This window comes from Ips typographus, linkage group LG7, assembly GCF_016097725.1.
Source record: "Ips typographus isolate SLU linkage group LG7, UJ_Ityp_2.0, whole genome shotgun sequence".
In the NCBI taxonomy this organism is placed as follows: Eukaryota; Metazoa; Arthropoda; class Insecta; order Coleoptera; family Curculionidae; genus Ips; species Ips typographus.
In genome coordinates, this window is record NC_138428.1 from 4,969,249 (window position 1) to 4,984,879 (window position 15,631).

Consider the following 15,631-nt stretch of genomic DNA (forward strand, 5'->3'; position numbering starts at 1 on the left):
GTACAGGGTCTTTCACTGGGGACTGACCAACCTATCTTTTTGGGCTTCCCTGTATGTAATTAAAGAAACTGACATAGCCATTTGATGTAGTTTAAAAAGTTGAATCAAAAAATTAGTACCAAAATATTCCTAACCTTCAAATAGAAGAGCTACAGCCAATAATGGTGTTTTTTCTAATGGATCATCCAGTATATTTAACTATTTTCGGAATGTGCTCGAAATTCTGAGAATATTTTTACAAAAAAAAATAAAAATTTTAATAATTTTTCGAAATTTGTTTTTAGACTTACCTTGTATATTGATAAAATTATAGAGAGGAAGAGAATTATAACTCTGGAATCTTAGTCATAAACAAATGAGGGTAGAATATAAGACATGTTTTACAATTCTACAACAAACTAAGATAAAATATTAAGAAATAAAAGAAAAAAAAATAAATAAAATTTAAAATTTTGTGGTCATTTTTGGATTCAACATTTTGGATTACATATACAGGAAACACACACACATTTAGAATAATTGTGTAGGTCTGAAAAAGCTGAATCAGATGAAATAACATATAGGGTAAGAAGTAGTAGTCCATATTCTTTCAGTGGAGTCGCAAGAGTACGAAAGGAAGGAAATGACAAACAGTCTTCTCCACAATACTTTATTATGACCTTAGATGGTAAGGTCTGCTCAACAAGTTTCGGTCACATAAATGACCATCTTCAGGAGCTTAAATCGGTCGATCAATGTGACTACTGTCTTTTTACAAAGGGAGAGACAGAGAGACCCATGTTATAACGAATTAGTGACTATAACATAGTTAAGTAGGTGTGGTTTCCTGTTTGATCGCCTCTTCAGTGGATGGTGCACGAGTTTTAGGATCCTTTTTTTCCCCCTAGGGTCTCACCCAGCCCAAAATGGGTCTAGTTTAAGTTTTAATTTTAATTTAATGTGCTATAGTTAGTTTTTTCTCCATAATGAGCTTTGTTCACCTACTTAACTATGTTATAGTCACTAATTCGTTATAACATGGGTCTCTCTGTCTCTCCCTTTGTAAAAAGACAGTAGTCACATTGATCGACCGATTTAAGGTCCTGAAGATGGTCATTTATGTGACCGAAACTTGTTGAGCAGACCTTACCATCTAAGGTCATAATAAAGTATTGTGGAGAAGACTGTTTGTCATTTCCTTCCTTTCGAACATATAGAGTGTTCCATTTAAAATTTTTGATATTATTAAACTTTGAACGCAGTGATGTCACTTTTCAAACAATCCATCCAGAAGATTAAAGTCTACTTTAATCACAAATAAATATCAAACTGTTTTGTACAGCACTAACCTAACCTAAAAACATATATTGTGTCCCATTTAAACTATATTTTCAGTTTCAGGCTTTTGAATTCACGTCAGTCAAGTTTTCACTAATGTCACCCTGTATATTTCGGAAATTTAGGAGCAATTTCAACAAGACAAATCCAGTGTTTTGTATGAATTATTTTATTAACTTTGTCAGCCGGTTGCTGAGTGTTTCGCAGCATTTAATCTAGCTGGCCTTTGGCCTTGTTTTTATATTTATGATGATGAATGTAATATAAAATGCCTTGGACTTTAAAAGTAAAAAAAAACGGCGTAAATTCGGACATTCTGTATAGTTAAGTGCAGAAAGTTGACTTTAAGTATTATTAAAATTATTGGCTTGAGAGTTCTGGGAAGAGTTTCTGTTGAGCTCACTCCTTCAGGGTCCTAATTCTTGAACGCAGGGAGTAGAATTTCCGATAGAATGTGACAGAACTGGTTGACGAAAGCAGGTTTCTGTCAAATTATGTGTTCCTTTCTTTTGATAACTCTTGATCGATTCAAGAATCTAGGGCCAGATGTGTAGCATTTGCATAAATTACATCACTTGTTCGTGTCCATTTAGTATTTTTTTAAGATATCACCCTGTATATACGTTTCATTTTATAGTGGTACCAGCAATTGATCTGAATCGTATTTATTGGGTCACGGACGTGAATTTGCTTCGGTTAATCCAGTTTTTGTTATCGATTTTTTGATTAGACAGCGACGCCATTCTAGATATGTCAACATAATATAAGTTCAGTGTTAGTGGCAACGTCGCTTAAAACAGTGCCCGATTCGTTTCGTGTCTCTAAGACATCCGACCACGGCCGAAGAACTATATAAACCAGTTGACAGTCGACGGTGGTACCACGACGTACAACGCCGGTCGCGTCCTTTGTTTACTTGCAGTTTCGCACTCGGAAAAAGAAAAATCGCTTATCGATCACGCCAACTGGATGATAAACTTGGATTAAGTGGTTTGGTGGTGCGGTACTACCCACGTTACTTTTATTTTTTTTGGTGTTATGTGCTAGTGTTATTCTATACAGTCAAGCTGGCGGAGAATATCGAAATGGTCTTGTTAGCCAAACATGGTCAGTACCTAGTTTTCTTCTACATCGTATATTTATCTCGAAAGTGTACGACCGTGTTTTGCTGGTACTACCTACTCTCCGGATCGGGGTCAGAAATCTCCACGATTGTTTCGGGGCGTTGACTCTGCATCACCGATCGATCATTTGACAGATCAATTTTTTTGGGCATTTTGCTCTCCTTTCTATTATTACCTACAATCAATTGGTTAGTGTAGGTTGTTGGTACCACCGGTCAAGTTGCATATTAATCCGATCTTACGAGAACAGGAGTAGAACGGCAGTACCACATTGGGTACAGCGCCATTATTTGTCGTCTTCGGGCGTCGGATACAAAGTTCGAGTACACGGCGTGGTAATTGGAAACGAGCATAAATCATAACGGTGAGGTTGATAACCTGACGTCTTTTCGTTCCAGTTGTAGTACCAAGTACTACTTTTGATAACCAGAAACTTAAAAATTGCCAGTACTTTTAAACCTGTGACAGAAACACAGCAATGACATTTGTTGGAAACTATATAAGTCTGACAACATTGCTCATTACAACCAACTTGACTTTTATGTGATGTGATAGCAATTTTGTTTGAATTTTGGTATACCTACTACAATTATGCCAAGTTTGTCCTAGTATGTGGAATTTGATTGTAGTGCAACTAAATAGTTTGTTTCAAAGCTTAACTTCAGAATCCGCTATTTTTTTCCCTCCTTACTCGTACATGAATTCGATTAATAAAACGGCCGAGTTCAAGTTAATTTACACTGATTGGTCGTGGAAAGCTGATGAATAATTCAGAGCTACTAAAACGGCCTTAATTCCGCAAACGAAACCTTCCCCCCCTGTCCCGCCACCGTTGGGCTTTTAAACGGGAAAATGGCAAATTAAATCAGACCCTTGGACTTTATCTTAATGGAGAAAAGGGAGAGATCTACCTTTTACAGTCCGGACTAATACAATAATTATTATTATGTCAGGCCTAAAAGAAAAAAAGCTGTTTTGTACGTGTGCCCCAAATTTACATACACCACAGTTGTCCTGATCAGATTGATGAGGGACAGGAAAAAAAAACCAGCGGGAGTGAATTTTGATTGATGGGAACCCCCGTTCAGTATTATACAGGGTGGAATCAAGTTTAGATACCAAAACCACTTTGCTGGACTGTCATAATATCAAAAAAAAAATCAAAATGGCTGCTTTTTCTGGTGGTCTTCTTGGTCGTAAATAAAGAAATAAAACAAGAATTAAACCATAAACTGAGATCGGAGGAACGTAAATCTAAACCGGGTTGTAAGTTTTTATGGTTTTTTTTCCTCTCCGCCGATTTTACCTCAGAAAGTCATTTTCCCCGATTATACAGGGTAAACACGGAAGCGATATAAATTGAATATATGAAAGCAGTCGGTAGTAGCGGTGGGCCGTGGTTGTTTTATTTATAGGCTGACAGTAAAAACTAAACACGAATGTTCCGCAGATGTTCCATTTTAAATTCCTCGTCGAGCCGGCACAGTTGCCGCAATTAAAACTGTCAATACGTTGGGCGATTTAATCGTTTCTTCATTGAAAACGGGGCGCGTGGTGGAAATTGAAAACGACGAAGAAGAGCAACCGAGCGAGGTTGACGTTTTTTTTCGCCAGATGCTGCGGCCGGCATCGTTTTCAGGGACGTGAGAGCGAAAACAAACTGCCACATGTGGATTGAGTAAACAAATAATTTTTTTTCATCCTGTAAATTGTGACGTGATTTCTTGCCGCCGTTTTAGTAAAAAGTTTTGATATACCGGGTTAACCACCCAAATCGTTCATTAAAAGTTTATTAGAATCCAATATTAATAGAAGATCTAGAATTAAAAGAAATTTAATGAGTTTGTGAGTGAGAGATATTTTGTGGAGAACGACTCTGAGTTTTGTTTTCACTTACTTTCTAGACTTGTTTTAAATTGAGGTCTCTAGGACCGTTTTGAATGTGGCAAAGGTCTTTAAATGCTTCTGAGAACTTCCTGAAAAGTTCCAGAGCCTGTACAACTGTCTGTCACTTCCCAGAACTGTTTTAAATTGCCAGAGGCCTCTAGGACCATTTTAAAAGTTTCATAAACCTCTAAATGCTATTGCGAACCTTCTAAAAAGTTCCAGAGACTTTTCAAAAGTCTTAAGCCTTCCCAGGCTTGTTTTAAATTGTCAGAAGCCTCTATGACCGTTTTGAATTCGCCAAATACCTCTAAATACTACTGAGAACTTTCTGAAAAGAACCCTCTACAACTGTCTTAAGCCTTCCCACTTGTTTTAAATTGTCAGAGATTTTTAAGACCATTTTGAACCTGCCAGAGAAATCTAATGAGTAGTTTAATTCTTGTATAAGAATTGTTTAAAATTGCCAGCGGCTTCAAAATGTTTCATTTATTTTTCCAATGAGCTTATTTTAATTGGAACACCCTGTATATTATTGTATTTTTGAATAGTCCTATCGATTTCAAATATTTTTCATGTATCATCACCTATATTTATCTACAACAGTTTTCAAGTGTCATAACTCCTAACCAGAATGAAATATGATATTTGAAATCGATAGGACCATTCAAAAATACAATAACATACACTGGGTGTTCCAATAGAAAATACGCAAGTTGACATCAACTTCCGGTAAAACCAGAAATGACAGAAAAAAATTCAAATTTCTATTAAAATTTGATAAACTTTTAATGAACGGTTTGGTGGTTAACCCTGTGTAGAAAGAAAAACCATGAGTTAACATTTTGTCTTTGTCCATTAGTATAGTGAAAGTCAAGCAAAATTGGTGTGACGTTATAAGACAAAGTCAAAATCATGCACCAAACAAGTTATAGAAAATTAGCCAACTTTAACGCTCTCTATCGGCCAAACGATACGGTAAGAGAGTTTTCACTGAATTTAACGATTATCAATTTAAAGGAAAATTTATTTTTAAACAACAAATAAACTTCAATTTTAAATATAAAATCAGATAAAATTATAAGAATATTTTGAGCTTATGTTTGACCACACTGTACCACATATTTTGACGTTTTTCTTCACCCACTCTTAGAACAAATCTTGTTTAACACGACGAAACACTAAAACCAAGAAGAAAACGTGTCCTGATGTGTAAATTAAAATTGTTTCAGAAGTACAAACACAATATTCCTGTTCCAGAAATATTTAACTCAAATACACTTAGAACCAATACTTTCACCTCCGGATAAATTTATTGTTAAGGATATAATGGTCTGATAACACGATTTCTATAGAAATTATCCTTAGAATAAAGTTATTCTTAACTGAAAGTTTTGGACTTTAGTAAAGTCGTTCAAATTTAAATTTATAATACTAATTTTAGGGATTCACTTAGGGGCCTGGTATCGGAACGTAATTCCGGTACACTTATCGGAAAAATGGATTTTCCACTCTCTCGCCTATAAAAAAACCCTCATATTTCCTGTCTTGAATAGTCCATATGCTAAAAAGCTATCCACGTTCCTTTTTATAGTGAATATGTGCGTGGAAAATCCCTCTAAATCACGCTATACTCGATATAACCGGGTCCCGCTATCAAAGTAGATATGAATCTGTTTTTCTCCTCTCTCTCCCGCTTCAGCTGTAAGAAACTGCGGGGAAAGTGCCGTTTATCGACCTATTTTATTACCTCGATTTTCTGCTCCCGTCTATTCGTTCAGAACCTGCTTTAAACTTGTATACACAATGTTCGGTTCTAAGGTAGAAAATTGCAACGTGCAAAAATAAGTAAGACTTGGTTACTGAAGGTGTTAGGTTAGGATGATTTTTTCTAGCCTAATCCACATCACCAAATGGTTGTAAGAAACAAAAACAAAATACATGAGAGGGGAGACAATGAATTGATAGTATCGACACGTAATCGGGATGGATGGACGTAACAACAACAACAGGTAGCGGATTGAATGAAAACGTGCGGATCAATCAAAAGGCAAAACCAATTTGGGGGGAACGATTGACCATTGGGATTTCGGTCACGCACCGAACTAAGAAAGTCCCAAAAAGTGTCGGAAGAATTCCGGCCGACTAAAATTTAGCGGGCAGAGGAGGAGGGAAAGTGGGGGTTCCTCCTCCCGCAATCCGACTGACAATCCCAAAGGATGCGGGGGGGAAGGGACGTTAAAATAAATCTTAGTCACCTGAACAATGCTCAATCTTGGGCGCGCGCCTGGAGAATCCATTAATTTGTGTGGAAGACAATCGAGGTAGATGGGGGGAAGGGAGGGAGGGACCCTTATGTCTTTTCCCATCGGCCTTTTTCCTTGTCGACAGCCCTGCGACGTGTTAATTAACGTCAATCAGAGCACGATTTAAGCTTTAGAGACTAGACACGCTGTTTTTCTTTGTAATTGGGCTCTTCTAAAACGTTTCAGTTATTTTTATGATTATATTGTGCAGTTTAAAGATGAATGAAACATTTTTTTTCCAGTTTTTTTCAGTAATCTTGAGTGAGTTTTACAATGTATTTTTGTGTATCTTTGAAGTGTCGTGTTGAAAGAAGACTTTAGTCAATCACGTAGCTGTTCTTTAGTCAGTGGTTTGTTGTATAAAGCTTGTTTAGCTAAAGGAACTATCAGAACACAAGAAGAAAGCACACATAAAGTATTTACGCAACAGAAACCAAGAAAACTGGAATCCATATAAAACAGAACGAAACAGAATAAATGCTACAATCAGAGAGATAGAAGAATACTGGAAAAGATTCACCAAAGAGATGGAGAGATTTATGTACAGACGCCAGAGAAAGATAGCACACTATGCAGACCAATAAAATCAAAGAAAATGAGGGAATTGAACAACTACTAATGGAAGAACACGAAGAAGAAGACAATGAGATAGAATTGACAGACATCGAAAAAGCCCAGTACCCGACGAGATAACAAATGAAATGTTAAAATACAAGGGGAGACAACCTACAAAAAGAAATATTAACTCTTTTCAGAAACCTCATAATAGAACAAAAAGTACCAAATGAATAGAAAAGCAGCAAACAATCCCGGACAATTATCGTGGAATAACGCTTCTCAACAGCATCCTCGAAGCCTTCACTAGGACTTTGTTCCGCTTTGTTCATTGTTCTGGACATCTATCCTGATTAACTGAAGAAGTGCAAATGCGCACAGGAATAAGGTAAAAATTGTCGGAGATCTACCTAAAAGAGCAGGATACAAAATGGAGAACACTTACTTCAATGTTGTCTGCTACGCAGACGATGCGGTGCTCATTGCGGATTCTGAAGACGACCTTCAGAGTTTACTTCACTCCTTTAATCAATCAGCAAAACAATTAAATATGGTCTATAATACAGACAAAACCAAATATCTCGTATCATGAATAGACCCAACAAGATGCAAACTGGAGATTGACCAGAAAATTGTAGAACAAGTAAATCAGTTCAAATACTTAGAAGCTGAGATAACAACTTGTTATTTATGAAAATCTACAAAATGAAGTCAGAGAACCAACTATGTCGTCCTTAACAAACGACATACTTTTCTCATTTTTTTTTTCACAGAGGGGACGTCTCTATCATTCGTCACCGCGTTTCCCCATCTTTTCATCCCTCTGCAACCACCCCCCAGAAAATTAATATCTGTTTGAATGAAGCTACTCGTCAGATTAAAAAGCTCCTCTTTTTTGCTATTGAAGTACCTTCGTGAGTCTGGATAAATTGTGCACGATGCTAAAACGGGGATTTTTCCATTTTTGAAGGAGGATATCATCTCTATCCTTATGTGTGTACGTGTATATGGATCGACAGCCCCCTCCGCCCCCGCACCCAGCCATCCAGAACGTTCTTTGAATATCATAACGATGTCGAAACAGCAGGGGGAATTGTGCTACTTTGAGTAAAGTGGAAAGAGGGGATGGTTTAGTTATAACGAGCTTAATAAGTAACGTATATAGAGTTGGGCGGGGTGCGGACTTAACAAAAATTGATGCGGACATCGCGTGCTGATCATCCCTTTCCCCTCTTGTGGAAATGGGGTCGCATGACTGCGCGGTTTTCGTTGTCCGAGCGCGAAAACACGAAGGATTACACGGCATTTCCATTTATTATTTCACCCCGCTTTTTTTTTGCTGGAATTGACCAACATAACGAGAAAAATACAGATTTCTGACTTTCTAACAACCGGTAGATAGTCAGGTAGTTAATTGCTTCATTATTTAATTACAGATCTCCTTAATCTTCCTATTACCTGAGTATTTAAGCTAGTATTGTAACAATTGATATGATAAAACATCCATAACCAGAGTATGTTAGTTGGTATGTTAGAATCTCGTTTGGACCCGTCATATCTCTCTTCATTTATTGATTAGTCTTTTCAGGTTCTGGACAATGGGGTACTTAGTTGTACACAAAATTGTGCATTACTACAAATCTTAGTACATTGTTTAGGGAGCTAATCAGCTGCGGTCTCAATTTTCAAAAAAATATATTATCCAACAACAATATCAGTAAATCTAAGAATCAAAGTCAATGAGTCGTCTGTCAGAAAAATTGTTTATTGTACTAAGAAAGACGGATGGATAGAATGCTATCATTTTGTACTAAAACAGTTTGGCAACGTCTGACATCACACCAATCAGAAAACACTTGAATCAGCTATTTAAGGTTATGATTGTTTTCGATCTTCTTTTTTCATTTCAAACCTTTTTGTTAAATTTAACCGAAATTTTAGTAAGTTGTTTCTAAAATAGTCGTCCTTCATGTGGACGTACTGCTTTTGATATCGGTTTTCAATGCAAGTACCCTATAAGCCAACTCAATCTCGTTTAAACATCACGTTCTTCCGCTCTTCCTTCACCAGTTTTTGTTTGAAATTTTTGGTCATTCCTGACGCTGCTACAACTTAATTCTTCTCTACCACACATACTTGCTATTTGAGACCATTTACAGCGTTGCTAAATTTCTTCAAGTTTTCCACATTTTAATTAAATGTTTTTCTACTGTGACGTCATCCTGGTTTACCCCTTCTGTCAAATTAAAATATGCGTGCCCTTTCCCTACCCTCTTTGGATTTTAATTTACACCATGTGAGAGTGTGCCCGAACGGGAAGCAGCGAATTTAATAAGTAATTTAGCGACTTTTAGTGCAGGGCCCGCTACCAATCGCGAAAGAAGGGGAACGTGGAGCAGGGGAGGTTAGTGCAAACGGTGTCGCTAATAAGTTTTTATCTTCCTCCAGCTAAGTGAAACTGGCAGCAATTTTTACGGGCTCCTATCAACTTTATTAGTAAGAGGGTGGACGATTTACGAGCTGCCATTGAGTTTCACTGTCTTGAAGAATTTAAATTAGCGAAGAGCGGCCATTTTGAATTTTGACAGTGAGAATCGAGCGCCTTGCGACCGTTCCGATCATTAAACACACCCAGAATTAGGGAGAACCATTAAGGTCAATTGAAAACGGGTGGGGTGTCTTGTTAGAGGTCAATTAAATGGGTTTGGCAACGTTGTCTGCACCACTTTTTGTACTGCAAATTGAATTTTTAAAATGCCTCATCAAGGAATTTTTAAGCTTGAAATTTGAAGTTGTTTACTTGGTAGAAATCCATAATATTGAATTTAGAGTATTTATTAGACAAAGACTGTAAAACATGAATATAATACTGAATGTAGTGTCGTAACGTGAATTCTGGCAACGTTTAATATTCCAGAGGAATCTGACATTTCAAAACCGTAAAAAAAAACAATCGAATTATATTAACGGATTAGCTGGTTTTTAAGAAAGTATCCCCTAATCTCGCTCTGGCCACAAACGAGAATTGAATTTAAATTTCTAATTTTCTGCACCCCTTAACGGGCTTGGGGGAGGGGTTACTATTTTTTTTCTAAAAAGCGAGGTTGCCAACCCTCTTAATTACCACGGTCAGGTACAGTAGAGCTGGCTCACACACAACGATTTCGATTAAAACCGCTCGCGTCGGGATAATCGGCAATTAATAATCCTCCCCCCACCTAACCACTCAAAACGAAGGGTAGTTTCGATCGTGACAATATCGAAACTCTGTCTGGCGCAGATGTCGTAATTAATTGACTAATTTGCATTGGCTTAAACCGAAAAAGAACTCGAGAACCCTCTAATTTAATTAGTTTTTTGGCTGTGACAATACGCCAGTGGTAATTTTTCAATTAAAATTTTATGAAACATGTCAGAAATAACTTTTGCTGGATCACATATAGAGAAAACCACTGAACTGTGATTTGCCCTGGTTTGGACTTTAGCAAATGAATGGATTTTTTACAATTTCTGCTTTAAAGTTTGTATTTTATCATCGTTTCTGGATAAAGTGTGGGGTGGAAAGGAAATACATTCTCCAAGTCGTGACCCTCGTCTGTTTATGATAAATAGAGCCGTCTCCTGGTTTTTGTTCCCCCCTCGCCCCTCAAGGATAAAAGGGCATTATTACGAATTCCTTCCGTGGTAGGGGGGTAGGGGAAATGTTTTGTTGTTATTTATAGAGACGTCACAAGTAATGCAGACGTTATGGATGACGGCTGTCATCCTAAGGTTTTTGGGGTGCGATTTGTCATTCACCCTCCCCTCCTGCCACCCCTTTGTGTGATAAGTGTTAATTTGTAAATGGCAATCATGGACAACCTTTTCCTCGTATTCTCGTTAATGTTTTCCTGTCTTATCGATTATATTGTGCCGGAGAGCGGTAATTATAAAAGAAAGCGTGACCTTCTCTAAATTGTTCCTTGTATAAATTCTGCTGTTGCTTTTAATAACAATAATTAGTGTTATCGTTGACTACGACTGTGATTTTCATCTCTACTGCGCGTCTGCTATGAAATTCTTTAAGTGATTACCAACATTCCTGTGTTGTTCCAGTTGAAAGTCCGTAAAACTGACAAGAAATGCTGACAAGATATGCTTGAAACACAATTTCAGTTAGTAATTTCAAAAATCTAGGGATTACGGCATTGAAATTTGCTGTGTAGATTATTTTCCATAAATAACAAAGATATCCGTAACAAGGTTTTATTTTGTGTGGTGGTCATGTTGATAGAATACACAGTTTTCGAGATATAAACAAAAAACAGGAAAGTGAGACTTTCAAAACCCTCCCTCCCCTCTGGCTCAAGGGTTATGGGTGGGGACTTTTGATATGTTGTAACTAGTCCAAACAATTCCTTCTATACCTTTTCATTGACTGGGCTATAAAAACTATTAATAAGATTTAAAACAACATCAAAAATTGTCTGTAGCATGTAAAAATGGAACTTTTTGGAAAGTTAATAATTTCTCATCAAATTACTAGCACTTCACAAAGTAATTTCTCTAAAAATGACTGGACTTTTTCAGCGTTTCCAAGTTCAAGTTTTAATTGGCTCAGACGAGCTCTATTACGTGATTTTAGAGCTCTATTATGGAATATATTATAACTTGAGGAGTCTTATTGAATTAGTATCGAATGGGAAATGTTGTTATTGTCGATTTTATTGATTCGCGCTTCCTTGAACCTCATCTTAACGACTTGATGTCTATTATTATCGTTATCGGACAGATAAACGTGGCCGTTGTTCCCGGATTAGATTCAAAAAATTGCTTGGGGAGGAAAAATCGAGAAATTTCCGCAAACAAATCATAATGACAAAAGGCGTCTAGACGAAAAGAGCCCCCGAGGCGATTTCAGTTGTCATGTTCTCTCCCCCCCCGTAGAAATTTAAAAATTGAGAGCAATTGGGAAAATCAATCAGTGACCTTTCGTCTGACTATTTCTAGTTTAATTACCGTTGTGGAATGAGTTTAATTAGATCGGACCTAAACCGGATATTAAAGGTACGAGAGAAACATCTGTCAACGTGTCTTGGCGGCCGCTCCAGAACGGGAATTTCACTTTCTTCTTCTACTTTCGGTATACAAAAATAACAACCGGCCGCCGTATACAAATTGCTTCTTATTACGTTGACAATAAGGAAGCGGTAAATTAGTTTTACGGTTTTTAAAGCGACCGAATTTCAAGAAGGGGAAAGAAATTTCAAAGCTTTAAAACTCAAATCTTTAGAATGGGATTTCATCCCCTTTTCCGCTATTTTAAACCCGCAAAGTTAATAGTTTTGATGAGTTTATTGCACTCTAAGTCCTTGCCGGCAGGCCACGTTCTGACTGTTTTAAGTACGACTGGTTGCGGCGATTATACCTGGTTATAATAATGCCTGAAGCCGTCATCTTGATTGCACAACGTCAAGGAAGTACCCACCAGTATTATACCACAACCACAATTTGTGTTGGAAATGTTGTTGTTAGATGCATTTATTACTTTAGATACGCCACTGAATCTCACTAAATGTGTTTTTATATGTATAATAATACTGCAGGATCTCCCAACCAGATAGAGAAAATTCATCTGCATTGAGACGTTAAATACAGATGAGTTCAGGTATTAAAATACTAGAACTTGTTAAATAGGAGAAAAGTAATCTTAATAAAATGATTTTTAGAAAATATCATTTTATTTTTCATTTTTTGAGATAATTTTGAATTTTTTGATTTTACAAATTATTTTTTTTCTGATGTGATGATTTAAGATTATGCCTAGGTCAAAACTAAGCACACTTTTCTACAGACCCCGTTAATGCTCTTTAAACTGGCTTTGTCAGTTTTTAATTCCGACGTTTCGATTTTGCAGAACCATCATCAACTTAATGCTGACGTAATAAGCCACTCACGTAAGGTGATGGTTACCTTAAGATATTCCAAAACTTACTTCTATAAATCAAATTGAAATCCTTCATTCCTATCCTTCATCTTCTTTTGAAATGTTTAGGCAAATAGCCAGCGCAATTATCGCAAGATTTTGGAAAAGACTATTAAAGTGAAAATTTGCATGTTGAATTGTAAATACCAAACATTTTCTACTCAAACGAAAACTACAAAGTGTTTTATCATGATTTGTCTTTTTTCAGGTGAGTACCTGTAACAGACTACAACATCAATAAACCTCTAGTCCGGTAAGTGAGTCGTAAAAGATTAAGGTAGCGCCACTGTACTCTAAAATAGATTTAACTCCAAAATACGAAGAAAACGGCTTTGTTGACCGATAGTCGTCTGCCTGGCCTCGTTTCTTGCAGTTCGCCCTTTTCGTTGTCGTGTCTCGTTTTTAGTGTATTTTTGGAGGACTAAATCGCAGTACCGAATGTCCGTAACGTTCAAAGAAAATTTGTTTAAAGTTCAGTTATTTTCCGATTGCGCCTCATACCACAGGAAGGGAAATATGCTGGCTGGCGAGGAAGATGGGACGCTTTTGAATGTGGCACAACGGTCGTATCGACGTCAAAGAGGTTTGTTGGAGTAGATTCTAGAGACCTTCCTGCTCAATTTTGGTTGTATTGTATCTTTTACCGTTGTTGAGTTATGAAACAAACTTTGATAACGATCCACTTTGGTGAGGTTAGTTGGTATGATATATGAAACTCTAATTTGCATGAAATAAGATAATGGGAGGTGCCTTATCGTATATCAGATATCTCGTAAATTGTTCATTTAGTACGTCATTTAGACTGTAATAAACTGGAAAAGTTGTAAACGATAAGATAAATAATTATCTTAAATGATAATGGTCAAAATTTGTTGAAGAAAATTTGAAGATCAAACAGGTCTAAATCAGGCTGTCGGTAAGGCCATCACAACTCAATTGGTTTAGGGGATTAAAGTGACAAATCGCCAGCGGAGACACCTGTCGGATAAAACTTGCCGATAATTAATCAGACGGGGGGGATTTTTCGATTTGCGTGAGTTGTTTGTCGATTTCGCTCGCGGTTAGATAACGTAGACCGAACGAGTTTCAGTGGCGCCGCACATTTGCGAAATTCAAACTGGGCGCGCCACTGGAACTCTTGAAAATTCCCCACGGTAGTAATTATTATTGCTCGAATCGGGTCGATAATCCATTAGCGTTTTGCTGATAAATAACAGAAAAAAAAAGAATGGCGTACATTGGCTCTGTATCTAGGCACGTCTAGTGGAAATTTTTGGGTGGGCGATCAAGTTCCACTTGAGAAATTCATAAACCTACGCCACTGCACTATAAACGCCACTTTTCTACCTGCCAGGCGAATTCTTTCCAAAAGGCACAAAAGTTTAGTGGGTGGGTCTGAATAAGCAAGATACTAAACGGTTGAATTGGGAATTAAGGGCTGGTCAAAAAGAGTTTCTCTTTCAAAAAACAAGGCCAAATTCATAGAATTGAGTCTATTATTTTGATTCTGGCTTAAATTTGCTTCTCAAATTTAGAATGTTTTGTCAAAAACCGCATCGGTCTAAATAGAAAAAAAGTGAGTATTATCGAAGTTAACCGAATCATTCACAAAAAAGCAGAAAAACAATCAAATCAATCAATTGGCAAAGCCCTGAAAACACATACAAAAACAGCAAAAAAAGAACATACATAATTATTACAGTACACATACAATATGAATAACACATAATTACACCTTACAATTATTAAAATAAAAACAAAACAAAAAGGCAGTTACTCTGTATAAGAGAGGAGAAAGAGGATCAAAAACACAAACAGTGCTGCTTGGTCAATTTAGGGCAGAACAAGGCGCCTTAAGAACTGGAGTAGAATTCGTCCAGAGAATAGTCAAGCAAAAACCTCTCAGCCTCACTCCTAAATCCATGCGCAGATGGCTGGCCTCTCACGTGGAGAGGAAGGTTATTGAAAAGTCTCTTGCCACCGTAAATAAGCGACTACTTAATCTTCTCCGTGTGAGGAATGGGAAGCCTCAAAACGAATCTATTGCGAGTCACCGAGCCGAAGCCCTCGGACAAGACAAATCGTCTCTAAGATGAAAATGCAGCATAAGGTGAGGATACCATGTTCAATGAAGAGGGGTCTACATGAGGCCCTGTATCCAACACGACACAAGCACCTCAATGCTCGCTTCTGCAGGAGAAACACTGAATTGAAGCGGCTTCGAGAACAAACTCCCCAGAAAGCTATGCCGTAGCGGAGATGGCAGTCAATCAGTGCATAGTATGCACTCCTAGCTACATGGTAATCCAGATTGCCAAAGATTGCCAGTCTAGAGCACAGACCGTCCACATGCTCAGCGAATCGAAGCGAGTCGTCAATAATAAGACCAAGAAACTTGTTCATTCCAGGGGCGCACAATGGCTCACCCTCAACAAAAATCTCCTGCAATGAGCATCCAAAATGTAGGATCTTGGTCTTAC

At 37.4% G+C, this 15,631-nt stretch overlaps 2 protein-coding genes across 8 annotated transcripts in view; one reads left to right on the forward strand and one right to left on the reverse strand.

The window, feature by feature from the left end:
• The window catches only part of LOC145732170 (DNA-3-methyladenine glycosylase-like), a 139,730-nt gene that overhangs the window by 70,339 nt on the left and 53,760 nt on the right, over positions 1–15,631 (reverse strand). The gene's annotated exons all lie outside the window — the stretch shown is intronic.
• The window catches only part of ckn (CRK like proto-oncogene, adaptor protein), a 46,686-nt gene that overhangs the window by 12,652 nt on the left and 18,403 nt on the right, over positions 1–15,631 (forward strand). Inside the window, exon 1 of one of the 5 annotated variants that reach the window (XM_081984098.1) lies at positions 2,169–2,424. The exons of 3 other annotated variants lie outside the window; for them this stretch is intronic. In XM_081984098.1, coding sequence (XP_081840224.1) covers positions 2,403–2,424 — 22 coding nt within the window. In that variant the 5' untranslated portion in view covers positions 2,169–2,402. Of the gene's footprint in view, positions 1–2,168; positions 2,425–13,574; positions 13,735–15,631 lie in introns of those variants that run through there. One more of the 5 variants, XM_081984096.1, reaches the window with a different exon arrangement.